This window comes from Talpa occidentalis, unplaced genomic scaffold (genome assembly GCF_014898055.3).
Source record: "Talpa occidentalis isolate TD23 unplaced genomic scaffold, MPIMG_talOcc4v2.1 talOcc4.9, whole genome shotgun sequence".
Lineage (NCBI taxonomy): Eukaryota > Metazoa > Chordata > Mammalia > Eulipotyphla > Talpidae > Talpa > Talpa occidentalis.
Genome location: NW_023605305.1, coordinates 6,271,952 through 6,295,573, shown reverse-complemented (window position 1 = coordinate 6,295,573; position 23,622 = coordinate 6,271,952). Strand labels below are relative to the sequence as shown.

The 23,622-nt window shown below is 60.1% G+C and overlaps 1 protein-coding gene across 1 annotated transcript in view; it reads right to left on the bottom strand.

Moving 5' to 3' along the window:
- Positions 1-23,370, bottom strand: part of TNFRSF1B (TNF receptor superfamily member 1B) — a 28,586-nt gene extending 5,216 nt beyond the window's left edge. The window contains exons 1-9 of the mRNA XM_037498475.2: positions 23,293-23,370; positions 8,418-8,520; positions 6,323-6,454; positions 5,762-5,911; positions 5,210-5,303; positions 4,610-4,854; positions 4,042-4,119; positions 3,538-3,572; positions 441-633 (exon numbers count right to left, since the gene is read on the bottom strand). Coding sequence (XP_037354372.1) covers positions 441-633; positions 3,538-3,572; positions 4,042-4,119; positions 4,610-4,854; positions 5,210-5,303; positions 5,762-5,911; positions 6,323-6,454; positions 8,418-8,520; positions 23,293-23,370 — 1,108 coding nt within the window. The remainder of the gene's footprint in view (positions 1-440; positions 634-3,537; positions 3,573-4,041; positions 4,120-4,609; positions 4,855-5,209; positions 5,304-5,761; positions 5,912-6,322; positions 6,455-8,417; positions 8,521-23,292) is intronic.
- Positions 23,371-23,622: the final 252 nt, after the last annotated feature.

Sequence of the window (23,622 nt, the reverse complement as noted above, 5' to 3'; positions counted from 1 at the left end):
CATTCCACAAAGGCTTAGGCCACCTGCTGTGTGCCAGGTGGGGCCTACACCTTCCTAGGGAGCTCTCAGAGCAGAGGCAGGGGTGCTGACAAGACAACACACTGATAAGGGTGGGCTCTGACAGGGACACAGAAGAGAGACCTCATTCCACCTGGGCAATGTGGGGCGGAAGCTACTGAGTCAGGTAACAGGGAGGAGAGGGTGTGACTGCCCGCCTGGGAGGAGCCGTGGCTACATGGAGATGCAGACACAGGTTTGGTGGTGAAGGGGGCTGCTGAGACTCTCAGCACCACGGGGGCTGGAGGACAGGCAGGATGGGGATGACCCTAGTCCATGGTCATTCCATGACCTCTGGCCAATCAGCACTGCCAGGTATGAAGGGGAGATAGGCCGGCGGACTTGACCCCTCTGGCGCAAAACCCACCCAAGGAAGCTCTTACCTGAGCCCCGGGAGCTGGCCCGGGCTTCCCCAGACCCATCGTGCTTCTCCGTGCCCGGGGCCTGTACATGGCTCTTGTCCGTGCTGGTGGTCGAGCTCTCCAGGGAGCTGCTGCTGGAGCTGGGCGCCGTGGTCAGCAGATGCTGCTGCTCCAGGCCCGGAGCGCTCCGGACCTTATCAGCAGGCAGATGAGGCTGGATGTGGGGGGAGGCGAGAAAGGTCAGCCATTGCCAACCCCTGTTCTCCTGGCACCACCCGCGCCCATGCCATTGCGGGACAGACAGCATCTCCAGAGAGTGACCTCCTCCACTGCCCTCCCAAGCCCGGCTCTGAGTGTGGGCCAGTGGGAGAGAAGGGGGAACACCCAAATGTCATTCCTCATCCTCCAGAAAAGGGGCTTTTCTGGCCTGGTACCCCACTCTCTGCTGCTGGCTAGAACCGGGCAGAACAGAAACCCCCAAAGGTCACAGTCCCTCCCCCAAAGCTACAGCTGCAAAATTCAGGCAGGCTCTGGGTGGAGCGGATATTCCCAGGGCTGGTCGCTGGACTGGGGCCCTAAGAAGGGGGGAGGCCCCGAGGGGCCTCACAAAACAGGGCCCCTGTCAGACAGTCACTCCCCAGGCCCCTTGTGAGCAGAAGCAGAGACCCAAGCAGAGCCCCCAGCTGGGACATCCAGATTCCTGCAGTGGGTCTGTGTCTGTGTGTGAGGGTGTGTCCAGGAGGCTCACACACAAACACACACACACACACACATACACACACACACAAATGGACAGGTGCACACACCTGTCTATGGGGGCGGTGCAGGTGTGCACATCTGTGAGAGGGGTGGTTAGCATGTATGCAAGCACTGCTGGATGGAGCAGGGCCCCAGGCCACTCTCACTAGCTGTGTGACCACGGGAAAGTTACTTAACTTCTCTGAGCCCAAATTCCCCGGACTGTAAAACTGGGGCAGTCGTCCTACTGCCGTGTGCTAAGACAGCTGTGACAGCAAGTAATGCTCTGTCCTGTGCTTGGCAGCCGGTCAGCTGGTAAATGCCAGCTCTCCTTGTTAACCTTGAGCCCTGGCATGAGTGTGTCTATGGGGGTGATTGTGCGGAGCTCGCAGATGCAGACATCTGGTCCTTTCTAAACAAAAAGAAGCCACTGCCCTTGCAGGCCTTGGGATCCTTGGGGTCTGTGGTATTGAAATGGGGGTGCTTGGAACATGGAAATGAGCCAAGAGCACAAATCAGGGTGTGGGGTGGTTTCCCCGCTGGGAGGGCCAGTTCGCAGCACCCCCTGGGTTCCAGACACATAGGCATGCACTCGGCACATCCCAATTGGGCCTCTCACACTCCAAACTCAGCGGAGAGGAAGGGGGTGCTGAGGCTGCTGGGTCACACCTAAGGTGTTTTCACGCACGAGTATTGGGAACCACGGCTGGGGAGGAACGGGGGAGCAGGCAGCCGGGGTGGAGTCTGGGGGCAGTGCCGGCTCTTGTGCAACCAGACAGCCACTGTCCAAAGGTCTGGAGCCAGAAAAATGAAGGAGTGGCGCTGGCAGTTGGGGGAGGGAGGCACACCTGACCTCCCAAAACTGTCTGCAGCCTCTGATGGGCTGCAGGGCGGGTCGAAGAGCACTGAGCCCGGACGCAGGGACAGTGCTGTGTGGTCTGGGTCACTTCTCCTCTCTGCATCCTCTCTGGTCAGCAGATTCAGGAGAGGAAATCAGTCTCCGGGCCCAGCCAAGGGCAAAGCCCCATGTAAACCCCTGGCATGGAGTCACTAGGGCTGAGCTTTTCCTTGCACAGCGGTTCTCCACTAGCAGTGATTTTATCCTCCAGGGGGCATTTGATGATGTGGCGGGACATTCAGGAGACTCCTGGGGGGCAGTGCTACTGGCATGTAGTCAGAGAGGGCAGGGATATTGACAAATGGCCTGCAGGGCACGGGAATGACCCCAGGCCCAAGGATCCCTGGGTGCCAAATGTCAGTATCGCTTCCCCTCTGATTCTGTTCCTCATCTGTAAAATTGGATAAAAATCCTGCCCTGCCTCCCAGCTAGAGGGCTACAGCCTTGGCCCACCCCACACCCATTTCCAAGACCCTCCCTGGCCCGCCTCCACCACAGAGGTTGGCAAAACAAGTGTCCTCTTCCGGCCTCCCTTGCCGCTAGTGATGGTCAAGTGACCGGCTCTCCCTGGGGCTTCCGGGACAAAGTCTGATTCCCGTAAAAACGCATGAGGGCTGGCTGGCCATTCCTCCTCTGCCTCCCGCCTCAACCTGGAGGTCACACAGGCGGTGGTGATCACAGGTCATGACCTGAGGTCACAAGCAAGAGCACAACATCTGCACAGGTTCTGTCTTCGCCAGAGCCAGGGGTCCAACCGGTGTTCACAGTGGGCACCACTGAACCCGCAGGCAGCCAACTTCTCAGGGAGAAAATAAAGCCCTGGCATGTTAAGTCGCCCTGCAGTCTTCGGTGACTCTCAGCCCAATGCCTTCCTGACGGATAACTGATAAAACGCGTCAGTGTCACATCAGTCTTCTCTTTCTAACAAAAGCACTAAGAGGCCCTTCTTTCCAGGAAAGATCAGAAGTAAGTTGCTTTGGGTGAAATGGGGGCAGGACCCAGGGCCCAGCCCCCTCATCTCCTTCTCAGTCCAGAGATGACCCCCCCAGGGTCCTTGGGGAATACCTGGGTACCCCCAGCACTCAATGTGCTCCAAACAACATGCTTTGTAAGCACCAGGAGACGCTGAGACTCGCTGCCAGCTGAGAAGGACATGGCCCTGCCGCTGGGCCTGGACTGTCCCTGTGCACTGGTGAGGAACAGCCTCGGGCAACCTGGCAGCTGCCCAAGGTGATACCATGGGCCTAGGGCCACACGCTTGTCACTGAGACCCCCGCTTCCCGACCGGCATTCCACACTCACCCTCTGTGTTAGCACGGGGAGGGCTGCCTAACCCCCAGGGATGGCTCTCCTTTCCCCACCTCCCTGGGGCTCCACCCAAGCAACCCATAGAATTCACTAGAATTCACGGCTTCCCGTGGGACCACCCGGCCAGCAGGAAGGTGGCCAGGGAGGAGTTGGGAGGAAGCAGGGGACACTCACCACTTTGGCTTCTCCTTGCAGGCAGAAGGGCTTCTCTGCAAAGAGGAGAGGGGATAAGTCAGGGAAAGTGACGCCCTCCAGCCACACCATTCTAGGCGTCTAGCGGGGGCCCAAGGAGAACCTGCAGGAGGAGGCCCAGCCCCAGGGGGACAATATCTACCTGCAGAGGTGCACAAAGTCCCCTGGCCTGTATCCAACTCTACTGCAGGCCTCTGGCATTATCCACTGACCCTGACCTTGCTCCAGCCCCAGCGCGCCTTTGCTCTCTCCTGCACACACTGCACCATGGAGACCTTACCCCGCTTGCATGACATCTGCTCCAGAAGGCAGATGGCTTCCCAGAACGCCCAGGCAGGAGCCCTGCCCCCCTCTACCCTTGGACAGATGGAGTCTTGCCTTGGAGGGGATAATTTAGTGGGAGTACCTTCTGCCTGAGGTCCTCAATACCTATGGCCCCAGAGAAGCTTCCTGAACCAATGGGTGAAGGAGGGAAGGGAATCTTACTTTTCTTCTGGGTCAGGATGGTGCAGTTCACCAGCCCTATGAGGAGCAGGCCCAAGGCTGTCACACCCACAATCAGTCCTGAAAGGAGGAGAGGCTTCAACGCCAGCAAAAGGCAAACTCGAACGCAGCCGCGCAGACACCAACGACGCAGGCCGGGGCGGGCAGGGGGCGAGCCCCGTTCAGAGGCTCTCAAATCATGAAACCAGCCAACCCAAGCCAGATGCCGCAGGAAACATGGGTGGGCCACGGGGATCCAAGGCTGGCCAGGTTGCCCTCTCCGGCTGAACCCCAGAGGGAGCCCCATGAGGTGGCCTGGGGGCCGCTGTCTGCACAGCCTCGTGAGTTCATCAGGGAGACCACCTGTGCTGCAGGTAAACGCCCGCCCGACCTCTCCAGACCCGGGCTTCTTAGTAACAGCACCCCGACTAGGGAGGGGGGGTGGTGAAGTCAAGCCACTGTCACCTGCACCCCAGAACAGAGCACAGGGTTCAGCTCATAGTGGTTCTCAGTAAAGACATGGGGGGGAGGGGAGGGGGGAAGGGACAAGGTTACGAAAGATGTGACTGACCGATGGGAAGAGAGAGGGTGTCTGTGATGATCTCTTCCACGGGGGCGCTGGGGCCCAGGGGGAGCAGCGGGGAGGTGCCTGCAGCCAGGCTGGGCCCTGGCGTTGGCTCCCTGTGCCCGGAGGCCATGGACTCTGGTGGAGTTGTGGGGCTTGAGGCTGGGGTCCCTCTGGAGGTGGAGGGAGCAGACTCCCCTCTGCAGACTGCATCCCTACTTGCGTTGCCAGGGATGTCCACGGAGCGACAGCTGAGGAAGAAGGAGGCTGTGTCAGGGGGTGGCAGGACAGACGGCCCAGGGTGTCACAGGAGCCAGGGCAGCAGGCAGGGTCCCCGAAGCAGGAAGGGGGAGAGGGTATGTGTGCCCCTTCCTGCCTCCCCCTCCGCTCCCCGTGCTCTCCACCAGCCTGACTCCCAGGGCAAGGCTACTGTTTGCTGGACTGTCTGTTCTGGAAACTTCCTCCCCAGATAAACCAGCCCTGGTGGTGGCCAGGTGTGGCCCCACCCAAGCCCAGCAAGTGAGTGTGGGTCTCAGGCACCAGGGCCGTCCGGGTCACCCAGGGATGGCCCCGCCCTGCTCCCCCAGAATCCACTCAGCCACTCACCTCCGGTGAGGCCTGCAAGTGTCTGTGGAGGACTCCGTGTCGGAGAATGTCCCTGGACCGCAGGGAGCGCAGACCACATCTGACTTGGCAGTTCCTTTAGGTAAAAGCAGGTCCTGTCAGCAGCTGACCCCAGGGGACAGGCGGTATAGGCAATGGAGCCCTGGGGGCATGGGGGGGCCCTGAGACCTGTCTGCACCTCTGCCCCTAAAACACACACTCCTGTGCACATACATACACCTCACATGCACACACAGACACATGGACACACATGCATGTACCCAGACACACACACACACATGCACTGGGCAGTTGCTCCTTCAAATCTAGGGGTTCCCTGGTCCCTAGGGTCACAAAGGGCTCATTCTCCTGTGGCATCACCTGATGCTCTGGGCCCCCAAGGTCTTAGCACCCCGTAGGTGCCTCATCAGGAGTGCTGGAAAGAACGGATGGGGATGGGTGGCTGGGTGGGTAGAGGCTGCCTGGCCCCCCGCTGATGGGCTGACAAGGAAGAAGGAGAGGTGGGGTGGGGGAGGCCCCAAGGCCGGCTCATACCTGGTTTGGCCACGCCCTTGCCAGGGGGGCACTTGCGAAAGGGGCCGCACACAATGCAGCCCTGCTGCTGCTCCAGCATGCAGTACCAGCCGGGCTCGCAGGTGCAGATGCGGTTCTGTTTCTGAGTGCAGGCCTGAGTCTCCATCAGGCCTGGAGGAGCAAAAGGGCAGCCGTGGTTATTTCTACCACACACTCTCGGCCCTCCCAGCCCGCCCACCATGTGCAGAGTGCCCTGGTCTTCTGCAGGCCACCACACCCTCAGCATGGGGTTGGCCATGGAGTCTGGGGTCCAGTCCCCTCCAGCTCCATCACCACATGAGCGCATGCTCCCGCCCTCCAAGACACTCGTCCTCAACTCTCAAGGGCCCGCTGCGCCTTTGCCCCTGGCCCGTCTCGGAGGATTTGGAGAGACAGGCTGGAAATGCCATGGATCTAGAGCAAAGAGCTGCAGGAGCCCCCTCCTGTCCTGGGGCATGACAGCAGTGCGGGGGGTGTCCCACCAGCTTTCAGTCACAGAGGCTGGCATGGCCAGTGGTGCTGCTGGGGGCCGCTCAGACTCACCCTGGCCAGTGCAGCGAGAGTTACAGCTCAAGCACTCAGGGACCCAGTTCCAGAGCTGGGTGTAGGTGTTGTCCTTGCAGGGTTCACAAATGGTATCTGAGGTCGTGGTGCAGTAGAATTGCACGTGATAGCCTGAGGAAGCAAGGGTGAGGGTCTCAGGGCAGCCAGGAGGGGCTCTGCCAGGACCCTAGGTTCACTCACTAATCCCCAGAGCCCCAGAGATCTGAGCCTCGCTGGGGAGGCAGTTTGACGAGGTTCAGGCACCCCCTCAACTGATCTCACATCCACATCAACCAACTGTCACTCCCTCTCTGAATTCCCACTGCTCAAAAAATACCTTTCTCTCTGCTCTTCCCAGATGCCTGGAACCCTACCGTGGAACTGCCTGCTACTAGTCAATCACACTTCAGTAAGAGCTGGCTTGCCAGTTTCTTTTTTCTTTTGGTTTGGTTGAAATTCTCTGCGGGTATGAACTAGAGGGGGGATGGCAGTAAGAATGCAGTCCCTGGTATCCTATCAAGGTTGGGGACATGGAGAGTAGAGAGGGGACCTGCCGGGGACAGGAGAACACCTAGGAGATTCTCTTCACAGCCCTGTCCCGGGGCCTCGCCTGCCACATTCACTGTTGTGCTAATCTAGTAACTCCTCAGTGAGACTCCGCCAGTTAATAGAAAAAAGAAGAGTCACTTTCCCTGGGGTCTCTGGGAAGGCTATAGGAGCTGATGGGTACCTATGTGCCCACCCCCATCTCAGGTTAACAGCTGAGACCTGTCTGGCTCCTGCAGAATCCAGGAACTTCTAACTCTAAACTGCTCAGCTGCTATGTGCCCACTCTCAGTCACCCACACTAGCCTTGCTGTTCCTCAAGTTCACCAAACAGGCTTCCACCTCAGGGCCTTTGCACTTGCTGCTGCTCCTGCCCGGCCGGCTATTCCCTGTTTATCACTCCTTCACCTCCTGCATGTGTCTGCCCAAGGGTCAGCTCCTTGGGAGGCCTTCACTGCACACCCCATATAAAGCAGACATCCTGTTCTGTCTGCCTCCGTGGGCCCTGCCCTGCTTTTCCCTTCACTGACCTCTGATAGGACAGCACAGTTATTTCTGTTGGTTTATGTGTTTGTGTCTCTATTAGAATGTAAAACCCAGTGGGTGAAGATTTTGTCTGTCCTGCTCTTTGTTGCAATGCCAGCACTTAGAACAGTGCCAAACACTTCGTAGATGCTTTACATGTATTATAGGAATATGTGTATGGATGGATGGATGATGGATGGATGGATGGATGGATGGATGGATGGATGGATGGGTGGGTGGATGGATGGATGGATGGATGGATGGATGGATGGGTGGGTGGGTGGATGGATGGATGGATGGATGGAGTGATGAAGATGGATGGATGGATGGAGTGATGGAGGCAGATAGATAAGGATGGATGGCTGGATGGCTGGATGGATGGATAGATGTGTCAGTGGGTGAGTGGGTAGATGATGGCTGGATGGATGGATGGGTCGGTGGGTGAGTGGGTAGATGATGGCTGGATGGCTGGATAGCACTGGGAGTTGGGCCACTCAGCTCTCAAAATGTGGGTCCAGGCTGCACATCCACTCTCTGACAAATGCATGAGCATTCTTTGATTATATATGTACTGACGCCCACTATGTGCCAGTCATTGCTCCAGGCATTGTGCCAGTGGAGGACAAGCCACAGTCAGTGTTTTGAAGGAGCACACAGCAGGGATGACAGAAGAGTTACCAGGCACAATCACACCGGGTGAAAAGAGCTATCGCAGGGGACACCAGGGGCCAGCGGGAGTTCAAAGGAGGCCAGAGCTAACCCAGCAGTGTGGACAGACTTCTTCCTGGAGGAGCAGGGCCATCGCAGCTGAGGTCTGAAGGGCAGGCAGAGTAACCAGAGGAAGGGAGTTGGCAGGTATGCCAGGCAGGGGGAACAGCATGTGCAAAGGCCCAGAAGCACAGGGAGCATGAAGCCAATTCATGGAGCTAGAAGGAGTTCAGAACCACTGAGGGCCAGGACGCTGCGCCTCCACCCCTGCACACACACCCCCTGCGAGGCCCCAGGCCCCGGCGCTACCCCTCACCAGGCGGGCACTTGCTGCAGCACATCTGGGTGTTCTTGTCATAATATTCTCTCTGCTGGCAAGAGCTTCCGGGCACCGGGGCGTAGGGGGGGGTGAATGAAACCTGGAAGGAGGAGGGAAGGACCATCAGCAGCATGGTCATGCAACACCCGGATCCCGATCCTAGGTCCTGCAATTGTTTGGCCCTCTCCCTACTGGGAAAGTGCCCAGAAGGGAACCTCCCCATTTGGCGGGGGGTTGGAGGGGTGCTGAAGGGAAGGCTAGAAGAAGGTTAGAGTCCTTGCTTTCTTTCACCGCCCCCCATTCCATCTATAGAGCGCACTCCGCCCGCAGGAGGAGGCGCTGAGCCAGCTGGTGGGAGGCAGGGGCTGGCCCAGCTGTGACCCAGATCAGAGAGAACCACAGCACTCAGCAAAAAGCACCCTCCACCTGGGAAGACCCCTCCCGTCCCACACCTAGGAAGTGCCCCTTCCTCCTGCTGAGTGCCACCTCCCCTGGGAAGAACTCTCCGACTCCCCGATTACATTTCCTCTTTGGGGTGACCTGAAGTCTGGATGTGGAGCCTGCTAACAATCATCTCCGCACTGACACAGGGAGCCACGGTCCTCCACCCCTCGTGGCGCCTGTGTTGGGCGCGTGCGCACACAGCACAGAGGCAGGAGCAGTGGTCTTGGCGTCCAGACCCTCAGCCCCAGCTTCCCGCTGTGTTTCAGCAGGTGTGCATCGGCGCTGGCAGGAGGACAAGGACAGCTGCTAGCAGCTCTTCACGGTACTTGGCACATTTCTAAGTGTTTCAGGGCCTCTGGGCAGTGGGCGCTGCTGGGTGGAGTCAAGCCGATCGCCTCGACCTGCGGAGCACCCGTCCCCAGATGCAGTGGGTGCTGCCTGATGAGACCAGGTGGCACCCACAGGGCTCTGCACCAACATCGAGAAACCCTGGGGGTGGCGGGGACGAGCACCTGGGCTGGGGTTTCCTGCTGCGGAGCCGTCGGGGGCTCCTCTTGTCCCCAAGCCCTGGCCAGAGCCGCTTCCTCCACCAGGATCAGCCACGTGCCTCCCTGACAAAACCCCATTAGAACCTCAGAAGTGTCCTCCTCTGAGAGCAGCCGCCCTGTGACAGTGCCCTGCCCACACTGGGCTCAGAACACACACGAGCAGGTGCACGCACGGCCACACACTCGTGCTCTCAGTCAGCCCATCCTGCCTCCCTGCACAGCGGGCCCCAGAGCAGGTGGCCAGGCACACGGACAAAAGGGGAAGCAAGGGCCCCTCACCGGGGCTCCTCGCGGTTGGGGAGCCTCACTGCGTGTATTCTGGGGGGCCTGTTACTGTGTCTTCTCCCCCCACCCTAAATAGGGGGAGGAAGAGCAGGGCTGGAAAGAAAAAACATCCCAGGTGGCGCTGATGCCCACTGCTGGCCACGCCGGCTGCCTGGCGCCCACAGACACAGCAAAACGCCTGGGCAGGGACCAAAGGCTGGGGGCGCCCCTACCCCAGACAGAAGGACCTTCTGCAGCAACCCTCAGAGCACCATTCAACTGAGCATCAACTGCTAGGGAGGGGGGCCTGGCTGTCCCCCCAAATGGGTCCTCTGCAGACAGCTGCGTGTTGCATCTGTGTGGGAGGGGCTGTGTCTCTCCGCCTTGAATGAACACCCCCAAGGGAACTGCCTCTTCCTCAGAGAGTATCTGGAGGGCAGGGCTTCTCGTGCAGCCCTCGACCCCTCGGGGTGGCCACCACAGGTCCCGGGGACCCAGCACATCTCTGTGAGTACCCTTGGGGTAATCAGGGGAGTCCCTCCCTTATGTGGGGCCAGGAGGCTCCAGGGAGAGGGAGAAGGCCTTGCCCTACCAGGCAGCCCCCACAGAGCCTGCCCTGACAGGAGGAAAGTTCCTTTCAGGACCCAGACGGCCTGATGGGAAAGGGTCTTGGCCAAGGTTCCTGGACAAAGGCAGGCGGCTGGACCCCAGGGCCCCGAGACCGACAGACCAGGCCTCTCTGTGCCCCCTCCAAGGGTCTTTTCCTGCCTGCATCTTGCTGCGGTGACCCATGGAGGTGCTCCCTCTCCTGCTGCTCCAGACCCCTATGAGCCCGGAAGCTGCTCAGAAAAGCAGCCCTCCCTTGAGCAACCTCAGGGCCTGTTTATCCTCTTAGACAGAGAGAAAACCACAGCTCTGTCATGGCAAAACAATGAGGAACAGAAAGCCCCTGGGCAGAGCAGGACAAAGGTCACTCCCTCCCCTGAGGTGCTCCCCAGAGCACACTGGGCCCACTGCCCAGCCCTGGGAACCACAGCCCTGAGAATGGGCCTCCCGCCACTGTGTGTTGGGGGGGGGCCTGGGGGGTCCCCAGACCCTCTGGGAAACCTGGGACTATGGAAGCTTCCAGTTCTTCGGCCTGGTGTTGGGGAGGTGCAGATCCACCTGGCAACAGGGCCCTGTGACTGACATCTGAAAATGAGGAACCAAATTAGATGATTCACTCAGCATGTTTAGCTGACCCAGCTGTCAAGATAGAGGGTTCCAGGTGGAAGTTTGGAACTGACTGCTGAGCACTGACTACCCCTTCACAGACGGGGACGTCCGAGGCCTGGCTGGGGGCAGGAATTGGGGAAGACAGATAATAAAGGGGTGACAATTGATAGGTGGTAGACAGAAAGATGGGGCGGTGATGGATGATGGCAAGAGGATAGATGAAAGGAGAGAGGGAGGCTCTAACATCCAATTTCTAAGGAGGGTCTTATTGTGCCCATTTCGCAGATGAGGAGGGATGGAGCGGGAAAGAGGCAGAACCACCCCCCCAAGTCTCCCAACGGCTCTGGGTGGTTACAGGGTGCGGCTGGTGGCAGGCTGACCGGAGACCTGACTCGTGGAAGCCATCAGGGTCCACGCTCGCCCACCACAGGCCTCAGAGCTGCCGCACTCTGGGTCCACAGCCCCGACCCCTCCCCTCCCCTCCCTGTCAGGCTCTCTCCGGCTGGGACAGGAGGCGCCTGCAGTTGGTAGTGGCTGGCAGGCACCGAGCACCACCCGGCCCCACGAGTGACTTTTCCTACTCGACCCAAGCACCAGCGTGCCCTCCCCAACACTTCAGCAGCTCTGAGAGCCCAAGTGATGTGCCCAGGGCTACACCACAAGAGCAGTCTCCTGGCCTGCCCCCACCTCTCTCTTCCTAGCCTCCCAGCCCCCTGGGCACAGACCCAAGACCCCACTGCACCCCCCAATCTCGGTATCTCTCCCCCCACCTGTCCAGCCTCCATCACTCCTCCAGGTTCTCAGCCTTGGCGATTCAGGGAGGAAGGAAAACAACAGGATATTCTGTAAGCACCTATTGTGTGCCAGGGCGTGTTACAGAGTCCCCCTGCCATCCCCAAAAGCAGGTGTGTGTGTGCCCATTTCACAGTCCAGGGGGAGCAAGTCACGAGTATGAGGCCACACAGAGAGGAAGAGGTGGAGCTGGAAGGGTGATGCCTGTGCTGGTCGCTGTGGGGAACATGCTGGTCTCCCCTGAAACACAGCTGAGGGAGCCAGAGTCTCTGCCCTCGTCCCTGAGTCACATCTGGGCCTCCAGTCCCCACGCATCAAGTGCCGGGGCTGGGTGGGCGTTGGCTCGCGTGTACACATGCACACTCACCTCATATACACGCATGCACGATAATGCAAGGGACCCCTCTTGCCCTTGCGCCAACATCCTCTGACCTCAGCTCTGACCTGGTTTCCCAAGGGACCACCCAGCACCCTCAGAACGAGCTGGTCTTCTACAGGAGGCAGGGACAGCCAGCAAAAGAGGCCTGGCTCTCCCAGAACCGCCTGTGTCCAGGCTCCTGAGTGGGCCCATCCTGGGGCCGCCAGCTCCAAACATGAGCGGCGAGTCTCAAAGGTAAGACTCTGAGCAGGGAGGCTTGGACCGGCTGATCGGCAGCTGTCCAAGTGCTAGAAGGCTGCGTGGGAGCCAATGACAGCGGGATGGGACGAGGCCCAGACATGGGGGCAGGAGGGAAGCACAGCTGCTCAAGGCTGGCAGGAACCTCAGACGTGACCTCAGACAGCCTCCCGTTTTAATGGTGGTGGAAGTCAGGGGCAAAGATGAAAAAAGTTCTCTCAGTCATTCAACAAACATACCGAGCACCTGTCATTCCAGATGCTGGGTGTACAGCACCCAACATCTACACAGCCTCTGCCCTGGGGGCACTGCTTTAGTCGAGGAGACACATGTGGGGCAGAATGTCGGGTGGAACAGGGGCTAAGGAACCGGAGAAGCAAGCTATAGGGCCATATGCCAGGGCAGCTGGGCCAGAGCGGGGAGGGTGGGAATTCCTGGAGACAACAGCCATGGCAGCTTCTCCAAGCCAGGCATCCAGGGGAGCCTGCGTGCCTGTCACTCTCTTCCCACAACCCCGCAGTGAGGGCTCATCATACTGAGCCGCTATCCCCAAGTCACAGGCCTCCTCATCCCTAGGCCTGTGTCCTCCCCGTGTGTCCACCAGGGAGATTGTCCACCCCCAAAACATCCCCTCCACAGTGGGGGAGAACCAGCTTCTCTGTGCCTCAGTTTCCTCATCTGTAACACAGTGGCATGGGCCTGGTGGAGGCTTGTGTCCTTCCCAGCTCGGGCCTGTTACAGACGGTGTCAAAAAGCTCCATCCCTCAGGAGACCTCAGAAGCACTGGGTGGGTGTGTGGGTGGGTGGGAGCGTGGGAGGCTTTGTCACCCACAGGAGTGAAGGAAAAACTGAACAGGCTGGGAGAAGAGGGAGGTGGGGTTCCGGGGCCCCAGCCTGTGCCTCTCACCCTCTCTCCCAGGAGAGGGCAGCCGAGGCCCGAGCAGGTGGCCTCTGGGAGCCAAAGGGCCCGAGCTGCCAGCCCTCCCAGGTGCACCTGACACCTGCACGCAGGAGGAGCACACACAGCTGCAGTCCCGGGGGACTTGGGGATGTCACTGTCACTTACATATAAGGTCCTGCCTTTCCTGGGGTTGTGGCGGGAGCAGCGGCAGGGTCCGCCATCTCCCAGACGCCAGGGAGCTTTAAGGGGGCCTGCCGAGCCCTGAGCGGCAGCCTGGGGTGGCAGGCCTTCTGTCTGGGAACCGAAAAGGGAGGACAAGTGGCTCTGCAGCAAGGCATCCGTGCTTGCGCGGCACAAGAGGGGAAGCTGACCTGTGATGCTCAGGGTTGGGGTCACCCTTCCTGGAGAAGGCTGCTCCCGCGACAGAGAAAGTGGGGCCTGGTCAGGGCAGGTTCCAGGCCAGAGGTGGGCCACCTTAGGAATGTGGTCTTGGGTCATCTCAAGAGACTTGACTCAAGCACCACTGGAGGGGTGATGGGACCCCAAAATACAGAGCCTGGGCGAGGGGTCAAAACCCAGGGCCCAGGGGGCTGTGAAGTGGCCAGAGGACACAGTGTTCCAAATAAGGGGCAACAAGAGGTGACAAGTCCCTGGAAGAATGTGAGCCCTGAGGCACGGGGACAAAGCCAGCCAGACCACACCTGTCTCTCTGAGGCGCGCCCCACCCTCCCCGAGGACTCAGGCACCACAGCTCATGTCCAGGCCAGGGCACTGCAGCCGAATACTAGGCAGAGAGGGGCGGGCCAGGGCACCCCGAGGCCTGTGGAGTCAGCTTTTTGGGAATTGGGCAACACAACCCGAGATGACTTCCTGCCCCTTCCGCTGGGACCCAAGCCCTGTGTGTACCCAGGGTGGGGGCCCTCGATCCCTTCCCCTATTTATAAATAGACAGCGAGAGAGGAAGACGAAGCAGGGCAGGCCTGGGGAAGGAGGAAGAAGTGGCCGCCTCCAAGTCAGTGTCATCTGCCAGCAGTGAAACTGCAGAGCCCCCAGCTCTTCCTGCCACTGCAGCGCAGCCTCTTTGGGGGCCACGGCTGACCGCCCTCTGCGAGCAGGAAGGGGGTGCAACGGGAAGGAAGTCACAGGGAGAAGCTTTAGGCTTTGGAGAGTAGCATGCACCTCCAAAGTACCCTTTTCCAGAGCTGGAAAGAACACGAGAGACTGGGAACACTCAGGGAAGCACCTACTGTGCGCAGCCATGCCGGGACTCGCATGCACACACCCTGCACGGGTGCAAGGAAGTCAACAAAACCCCATTTTAGAAACACAGAAATGGAGGCTTCCAGAGACTCAGCACTGTCACCACAGAGCCAGGGAGCAGCCGAGAGCAGCCGGTTGCAGCTACCAGGTGCTCGGAGTCCTCCTGCAATTTTACACCCTGTGATCATTTTCCAGATGAGGACCCCAGAGACGGGGAGCGAATGTTCTAAGAACACACAGGGATCAAGGCAGGGGCAGGCTCAGGCAAGCTCGGGCAGACTCAGGCAGGCTCAGGCAGGCTTGGTGACTCTCCCAGGCAAAAAGGTCTCAGGGTGCCAGAGGTAGAAGCCACAGCTGTAGGGAGGGGCAGCATCTGCCCAACGACCCAGGACCCCCAACACAGGCGGAAACTGTCTTCGAGCAATTGAGAAACCGCAACCTTTACATGGCAGGTCCCTGGGGCCCTGGGGCATGGTGGGGGGCATGGTGTGGGCATCGGTCTTAGGGGGTTTGCAGGAGCCCTGTAAGCTGTGGGGTGCAGCTCCATAGCCTGGGCCGGGCAGGCAGCAGAGGCTCGTCCGCCCGTCGTCACGGAGAGCAGCGGCGTGTGCGTCAGGAAGGACCCACCACATCACAGGCCGCAGCCCAGGGCGACACTTCCCACTCCTGGCCTGTGATGTTGCCTTAGAAGTGAGCTGGGGCAGACAGGAAGCCCGTGCTGGTATCCGGTTCTGGGGCCAGTTTTGTCCTAAGTGTCAGGGTGTGGTGCCTGGCCCCCCAGGAGCCCTCAGCTCTGGTTACAGAGAACACCCCAACACTTTCCATTCCCCCACCTCACCGAGGTCTAGTCATATGACTCCCATCCCCCACGGCCCCAACTCTCCACCCCTCAGCATCTTTTGCCAGCGACAGCTCCCCAGACTCATGTCCCATTCCAGAAGGACCCAAAGCCACCTTCCCACACCCAGCCTGGCCCTGCTTAAAAGCGTCCATTGGCCCCGCGACCCTCCTCGTCCAGCATCCAGCTCCAGCGTCCTCAGCTTAGGGCTCTGGAAGCCGCTGCCCACAGTCCCCTTCCCTCTTCAGGGTACCCTGCCAGGTCACTGTCACCACCTCCCATGCTGGCCCCACACTTAACAACCCCGCCTTCACCCTCTCCCCCCACCCCCCCCACCCCCGCCTCTACCCTAACATTCTGACCCCACCCCCAGCCTCCTTGTCCAGGTTGACTTCAAGAATTCTCTCCACCAGTACCCCGAGAAAACGGTCTCCGAACCCTAAGGTGGGCAGAGGCCCCTCATGGGGGCTGCAGTGATGGGCCAGGTAGAGCCTGGATGCCCAGACCACTTTTGTTTCCGTGTGGTCCAACCAAGGGCAGGCCCCAGCCCCCTCCACACACTCGAGGGTCAGCTCTGAGCCAGACACTGGGCCTCACCTGGGCCCAGCCACCCAACGGACTTGAGTGTGTCATCTGTATAATGGGCTGTTAGGATTCAGGGGGCCCGTGTGTGTGAAACGCCGCACTGGGGGGGTTTATTACTCATCTCCCAGCACTGAGCCCACAGCAGGTGCCTAATCAAGCTGAACTGGTTAACAGAAACAAATGTTTTAATTTCCAGTTAGTTGAAATGAGCCTGGGCTAGCGTGAGAATGAGGGGCAGGAAATGGGCTTTTAGATGGGGCAGGCAATCCTGCTCCCTAGTGGGGAAGACTCGGTGGAAGCTGAGAGAAGAGTCCCTTGCAGCTGCCACGACAGCCACACCGGAGCCCACCGCCTGGGGTGGGTGTTGGCTCTGCTTCCTCAAGCAGAGAGCCTGGGTTCCTCAACCGCCTCTCTTGTAGAATGGGGGTGGCCTTGGGCCCGCCCAGGTGGCAGTGAGAACTGAAGACCCTCCATGCATGAAAGGCATAGTCCTTGCCCGGCTGTCCCTGGATGCCATGTCCCTGGCTGTCCTAGCCCAAGGGGAAGGGACAGAGAGGGCCACTTTCAACCCCACCTTACTACCAAGTAAGCCAAAGTTCAGACAGAAGTTCTGGGGTCCTCACCCAGGGAGCTCTGGTGGCTGAACCTGGCAGGTGCCCAGGCTCCTGCTTCCCAGCGCCAGGCGGGGGCATATCGCTTCTCACACCAGCCCTGCCTGGTCTCATGTCCTCCCCAGCAGGTGACCATCAGTTCCAGGAATACTGACTGTGACTAGATGGGGTCACTTGGCTCAGGCTGGGGCAGGACTGACGCCAGAGGAGCCTGATGTTGCAGGATGGGGTGGAGGGAGATAGTTCCTCTTCTTCCTGAGGGCCTCTGTCCCAACCCTAGGTCTTGAGTTCAAAGGTCTTCCTCTCCCTCCTCCTTCCTGATCCTTCCTATTTTACAGCTACTTCTTGAGCCCAGAGCTCTTGCCTAAACTGTCACGAGAGTCTCTCCACTTTATCTGTCCTTCCCACCGAGCCCAGAGTGATCTTCCTAATCACACACTCTGCTCTGGTCACTCTCTTGCCCAAAAACTATCAATGGCTCCCCATTGCCTCAACTTCTCATAAGAGGTGAGTGTGGTGGCAAAAAGTATGGATTCTGGAGTAAAAATGCCTAACTTCAGTCCAGATTCCCCCTCATTAGCAGGCAGTATCAAAAACATAGGGGGATGTTTAAGGACTGAATGAAATAACAAGTGTTCTGTGTTTAGTAGATGCTACAATAATTGTAATTGCTACAATTTTTAAACTATAACTGCTGTTACTATGTCCATAAACTGGCCCAAAACAGCTTATAGCCAACAGGCCTCATTGCCCCCAACACACCTTTTGCTCTAGCTGTGCCTTCCTCTACACCTTGCTCCTGGTATCTGCTCACCCTAGTCCTGGTCCCCTCCAGGTCTCATGTGGAATAGTAGTAGGGGGCCTGAGGAGGACTTAATGGGATACAGTCAGGAAGGTGACAAAAAAAGATGAGGGCATTGACTAAGGAGCCAGACCAGGGAGAGAGTGAAGTCATGGGGAGCTGGGAGGATTGTGGCACGAGGTGGGAGACAGGGCTCAAGAAAGCAGGGAGGACAGCACAGGAAGGAGCAGGGTCTGGGGTTGGTGGATCCAGAGGGTCAGCTGGAACGGCTCAGTAGGGACAAGCAGAGCCTGGAGTCTCTGTGACAGAGCTGAGCTGTGGGTCAGCAGGAGGCAGGATGGGCAGTAGGGCCCAGGTGCTGGAGGAAGCCCTGCTAATTAGGGCGCCATCCTGCTGATCTTGAGCTCTAGCTGGGGCAGCTGAGGTGCAGAGCGGAAGGAAGCTGGCCAGGCCCTCCTGAGCTGGAAGCTGAGTCAGGACTGGCTGGGACTCCAGCCCCAACCCCTCGTTCCAGCACTTCTCGGCCTCTGGCATCCCTCCTGAGCGGCATTTGGGAAGGCCTCCCACACAGCCCAGAAGGTGTCCCTGCCCCCAAGTCCTTTCCCCCCCGCTCTGCTTTCGCCCTCAGGCCCACTCAATTCCCTGAAGCCGTGGCCACATTAGCCATACCCGCGGCAGGGCCAGGCTCAGATTGAAACAGACGGGTGGGCCAGGTCAGGATGGCAAAGGAAAACAAATAAAACCCCCTGGGGATTTCTGCCCTGTCTCACAGCAGCTCGGTCAACGTGCGGCCCTGGCTCAGAAGTGGGGGACACAGCCGGGGAGGGCCCAGCGCTCCAGAAAGGGATTCACCTCCAGGTGGTCAAAGTCAAGTTTCCCCGGCAAGTGCCCACTTGGAGTCAGCTACCAAGACTGGGGGGGCAGCTGGCCGGCCTGGGACCTGGAAATGGCTCCACAGCCTGGATGGGGCGTTGGGCACTTTATGTGAAGGAGCTGGCTACCCAGCCTGGCCGTGACCCTCCAGAGCAGACAGCCAGTGCTGCTGCCTCTTCCAAACTCCCACATACCCCCTGGAAAGGAGACACTTGGCTTAGAGACAGGAGTGTCCCAGGAAAGCCGGGAGACACCAGGCAGAGCTGAGGTCTGGGGCCTACTGGCCAGCAACCCCCCGCCCCACAATTTCCCTCCACACTGCTCACACTCGGGGCACAAGGAAATCAAATCTTGCAAACCCCTGCAGGTAAACAGACACTTCCTCTCCACAGCCCACAACCTGAGTGCTCAAACCACAGTGATGTAACCACCATCTGTGACGTCACAAGGTGGAAAATGACTGTAGGCCCGAGGGGCGGGCCCTGACTTCAGAGTCCCCGCCCCCGGCCACCAGCTCAAAGTTCTGGCTGTGAAGGGCTCAGAACTGGGGTGGGGAATAGGGCTGTGTGCTCCTCACCAGTGACAAAGGGCTTCTTCGAGGAAAACACCCCTTCCCCCTCGAGGCTTCCTTGAACCCGTGCGCTCCCAGACGGCGGCCCCGCAGCAGAGACCCAGCAAGCATGGGCTTCCCCACAGTCTGGGGCTTCTGACATTAAAAGATGCTAATTAGGACTAAGAGGCAGGGAGGCAGGAATTCGTGATGTCACCAGGGCCTGAGTCAAGATCACCCCAAAGCAAGTGGGACTGAGGCCGGGAAGCAAAGATACAGTGGGCAGAGCTGGGCCCTCCTTCCAGGGAAAGCTTTAGGCCCCTCACCCCCTAAGCAGGGGCTTTGTCCAGCACACTCAAGATACATCTTTACAGATAAAGATGTTTCGGCCCAACACAGTTGAGTTGAGTGAGGCCGCACAGCAAGCCAATGACGGTGTTCAGATAGGAGCTCTGGCCTCCTGATGCCCAGGTCAGTGCTCCCTGCCCAGAGACCTGCCGTGCTGGACTTGGAGGGCAGGAAACAGACAGCACAACCTCGAAGACAGCACAACCTCGAAGACAGCACAACCAGGCTTCCTCTCTTCATTTCCCATTTTGCAGGCGGGAGAGCTGAGGTCTCGTGCCTGGAGACACCTCAATACTATGATAGATGGACCCTCACCTTCAAATGACATCAGAATCTGGGATGAGTGATTTCCTGGCCCCACAGCCTCTGCCACACACCCGGGTCCTGAGACCAGGCATTGGGCAGGTGGGGTGAGTCTCCAGGCCCTCCTGGAGACTCTAGGACATTCAGAAGCACAGCCCAGAAAAGGTGGGTGGGTGGAAATTATTCTCAGGGGTGTCAACAGGCAGCAGCTCCCACCTGAGTTCTGGGGGTCAGAGCAGGAGCAGCTGACTCCACTGTGGTCCCACCACAGCCTAGCATGGCCCTGTGACCCAGTCAGGCCCTGCAAAACCACAAGTGTTTACAGAGCCACCAGCAGCTGCACAGCCAGTCCCGACAACCAGCCAGCCAGGTGGAGACTCATTTCACAGACAGGAAATCAGAGGTTCCCAGACAATCAGAGGCCCAAGTCACAGCCAGTAGCCAGCAGAGGAAGGACTTAGGCTTCTGAGCCTGGCCCTTCCCCTCAGTCATCGGGACTGCTCTTCGGAAGCCCTGCAGAGTCCAGAACCGGGAGCCACCCAGTCTCCACTCTGCCCCTGTTCCCCCAGTGGCCGGGCTCCCCACAACCACCTCCAGCTTCCCTCCCTTCCCACTTGCAGGCAGGTCGCACGGGGCTCTGAGTCACTGCCAGAAGGTGGCCCCATCGCAAACCAGGGTGGGGATATGGGGTGTGAGCACTTTGCAGGGAGCACCCTTAGCCTCGGGAGCCCCCACAGAGCAGCGAGAGGAATCCAAGAGGGAGAGAGAAATGAGCCCAGGCCTGCCACCACTGGCTTTCACAGTCCTCCATCTCATCCAGAAGAGAGGGTTGTCCTAAAGGCCGTATGAATATTTTTGCACATTTACTCAGTATTTTTCCCAGGCACGGTTTAGGCAGTGGTTCTCAACCCGAGCCCCAGCCCCCCACCCGCCCCGGGACATTCAGCATTATCTGGAGACATTTTTAATTGTCCCGGCGGCGGAGGGGGATGCTATAGGCAAGGAAGCTGCCAAACATCCCCCATGTGCAGGACAGCGCCCCACAGCGAGGAGCCACACGGCACAAATGGCAAAAAATGCTAAGCTTAAGTATTTCTGCGCGAGGCTGTGAGCCTCGAAATGAGCAGGACCCTGCCCTCACAGTGCTGACGTTCCCGGGGGAGAGCACTCAAAGGGAAGGAAGCAGAGTGGGTCACGGGCCAGGGGAATAGGGAGAATGGGAGCTCGCCCAGGGAGGGTGGCCCCAGCGAGGGCGCCAGATCAGCACAGGCACATTCAAGGCCGAAGGGAAAGCAGGTGCAGAGGCCCTGAGGCAGGGAGTGTGCGGTACGTTTACAGAACACAGAAGCAACCAGCGTGGCCTACACTGCGAACTAAGATGGTGATGGTGTCGATGATAAGCCGAATGTAACGCCCATACCTACATATACCACAGCTGGGATCAAAACGCTTCCTTCCCCGCAAGTCACCTCCACCCCCATCTTCCTGACTGTCCCTCCAGGAGGCATGCGTTGGTCAGGGCCATAAAATGTCTCCCAGACCTAGGGAGGGATGGCCATCCAGGAGGAGCTGGGCTAGATGCCTGGCTGACCGTGAGGGCCTCTCTCCAGCCTCTCCTCTAACCAGAGCTGGTCCCAGGCCTTTGGGGAATGGGGAGGCAAACAGCAGCCCTGGAGCTTCAAGATTCCAGGAATACATAGATGAGATCCAGCAGGGAAGGATTCTCTGTGCCCCACCCCAATAACGAGCAGCTGCCAGGCTACTGGGCTCTGCCCGCGCCCGTCAGAGGGCGCTAAGCCTGCCCATGTGACTGGCGTTTATTTGGGGACTGAATGAATAACTAGAGGAAAGAATGATGCATTCCACACCGGCCAGCAAATATAGCTGATAAGACACAAATGCCCTGTGTTCAGGGAACCGGGGTGGGGTTGCTGGGAACCTGGGGGGAGAGTATAGAGAACAGAGCCCGCTTCGAGCCCCCCCACCCCAGTCTCATTCCCCAGCTCTGTGTCTGGGGAAACCCAACCTCTCCAGACCTCAGTTTCCACATCTCCAAATGGGAGCCGCATGGCCCACCTTTTAGAAGTTGCTGCAAAGAGGGTTCCGGTGCGATTCACCGCAAAGTCCTAGAACTGGAGCCTGGTGCTGGTAGATACTCAAGCACAGAAGCTGCCACGCGACTAAGAGAGAGACGGAGGAGGACCACGCCCCTGCCTCGTGGAGCTTTCCATCTATCGAGGTGGATAACCGCAACTATACCAAAAAAAGCAGAATGTGGTCTGTCCTCCAGAGGGATGCGGGCTCCAAGGGGTCAAAGACAGGGGTGGGGGGCTGGCATCTGCAAAAGGCCTGAAAGATGGGGGTAGGGAGTGCACCACGGAGAGAGGACGGGGCTGAGACGAGAGGTGTGGGGCAGGGATGCAGACAGGTGATGGGGAGATGCCAAGCCCCCCCCCTTCGCCTGGATTCCTGAAGGAGCACCTCAGGCTGGGAAGAGAGGGGCTCCAACCTCCCCAAGGGAGGCCACCAAGGAGGATGGTGGGAGAAGCCAGGAGCAGGGGCCAGGAGACCAGTGGTGAGGCTGTGGAGACAGGCTCAGAGGAGGGCAGAGGTGCTGCCAGCAGAGGCGGGAGAGGACCAAGGTCCGGGGTCCTGCAGAGGAGCCCTGGCCTCCCCCACAGGCGTGCATGACTGAGGTGGGATGACACCCCAGGAGGCCCAGAGTCTGTGGCATGACCCCACAGCTGTGGTCACCAGCTCTCAGCGCCACGGGCCACCCCAGGACCTCCTTTGTTTGCAGGAAAATCTCTGGGGCTGCCCCAGGACCCACTCCTGGTAGCCCCTGGGAGGTCATTTCTGATCTGATCACCCCCACCCCCAGCTCTCAAGCACCAGACTCTAAAGATGTCCTTAACCCTGGCCAGTGAGTCACTGGTGTGACCGCCAGGGCCAAGGTCACCTCCCACCTTCCCCCCATGCCCAGATGTGCAGACAGGGATGAACTCACACCTCCTCCCAAGTCACAGGGAAAGGGAGAGACTCCCCCTGGGGAGGAAAAGAACCCCATGCCTTCCATGAGAAACAAGGAATTCTCTGGCCTCAGTTTTCCCCTCTGTGAAATGGGCTGCTCTATGCAGCAGGCCGCGGAGACAGCCAAACGGGCAAAAGACAAACAGCCCCTTCATCGACCGGACCTGACTCTTGGGGACGCCAGTGGGGGGACATGCTCCTGGACCTCCTTAAAATCCAGTCTGCCTTGTAGCCCTTTTGGAAGGCCTCACCCCAGCCCTGTCCCCAGAGCTCAGGCCCTTCCAGGAGTGAGCCAGGAGGACCCGAGGGCACTACCCTCCCGGAGCAAACTCCAGTGGCCACCAGGTGGGTCCTGGGGAAGAGGCTGGCCAGAGAGGACAGCCGGGGTCCAGCCCGCAGCCCGGGCGCCTCGTCGGCCCTGCCGCACACCCGGCCCCGCGCCTTCACAGGGCGCTGGGGTTTCTAAGAAAGAGGAAAGCCTTCGCCGGGCCTTGGAGGAAGTCCCTGAAGCGGTGCCCAGGTCCGCGGCGGGGGCGGCGCTCCGGGGCCCTCGCCTCTCCCGCGGGGGCAGAGGGTGGGCGGCGACGCGTGCAGGGGTGCGGGGGGCGCCCGGGGTCCGTGGGGCTCGCCCAGCGTCGGCGGGTCCCGCCCAGGCGCGCGGGCCCGGGGGCGCCCGGGGCTGCAGAGGCCGGAATCCGGGCCGGACGCACGTGTGCAAAGCCGGTCCCCGCGGCCTCCGGAGGCGCGAGCTTCCCCCGCCACCGGGGGTGCGGCGCCCGCGGCGCCCCCGTCCGGAGCCCCGCGCCGGCGACCCCGAGGAGCGCGCCCGGGCGCGGGGCGGGGGCTGCGCGCGGGCGGGGGGCGCGCGGGCGGGGTGCGCGCGGTCACCCACCTGGGCGGGCACGGCGAGCGCCGCGGCCCAGAGCTGCAGTCCGACGGCCAGGGCGGCCCCGAGGCCGGCGGGCGCCATCGCGGGGCGGCGGGGGCGCGGGGGCCGTCCAGGCTTCGCGGGCGGTCGCGGCCGCGCGTCCCGGCGCCGGCTCAGCTCCGCGGGGACTGAAAGCGAAAGCCCGAGGCGGCGGCGAGGCGGGCGGGGGCGGGGCGCGGCGGGGCGGGCGGGGGGCGGGGCTCCCGGACACACCTCCCCCGCCCACCCCCACCCCCGCCCCCGCCCGCCGGACCCTCACCCCCGCGCCCCGCAGTCGCCCCCGGCCGCTCCCCC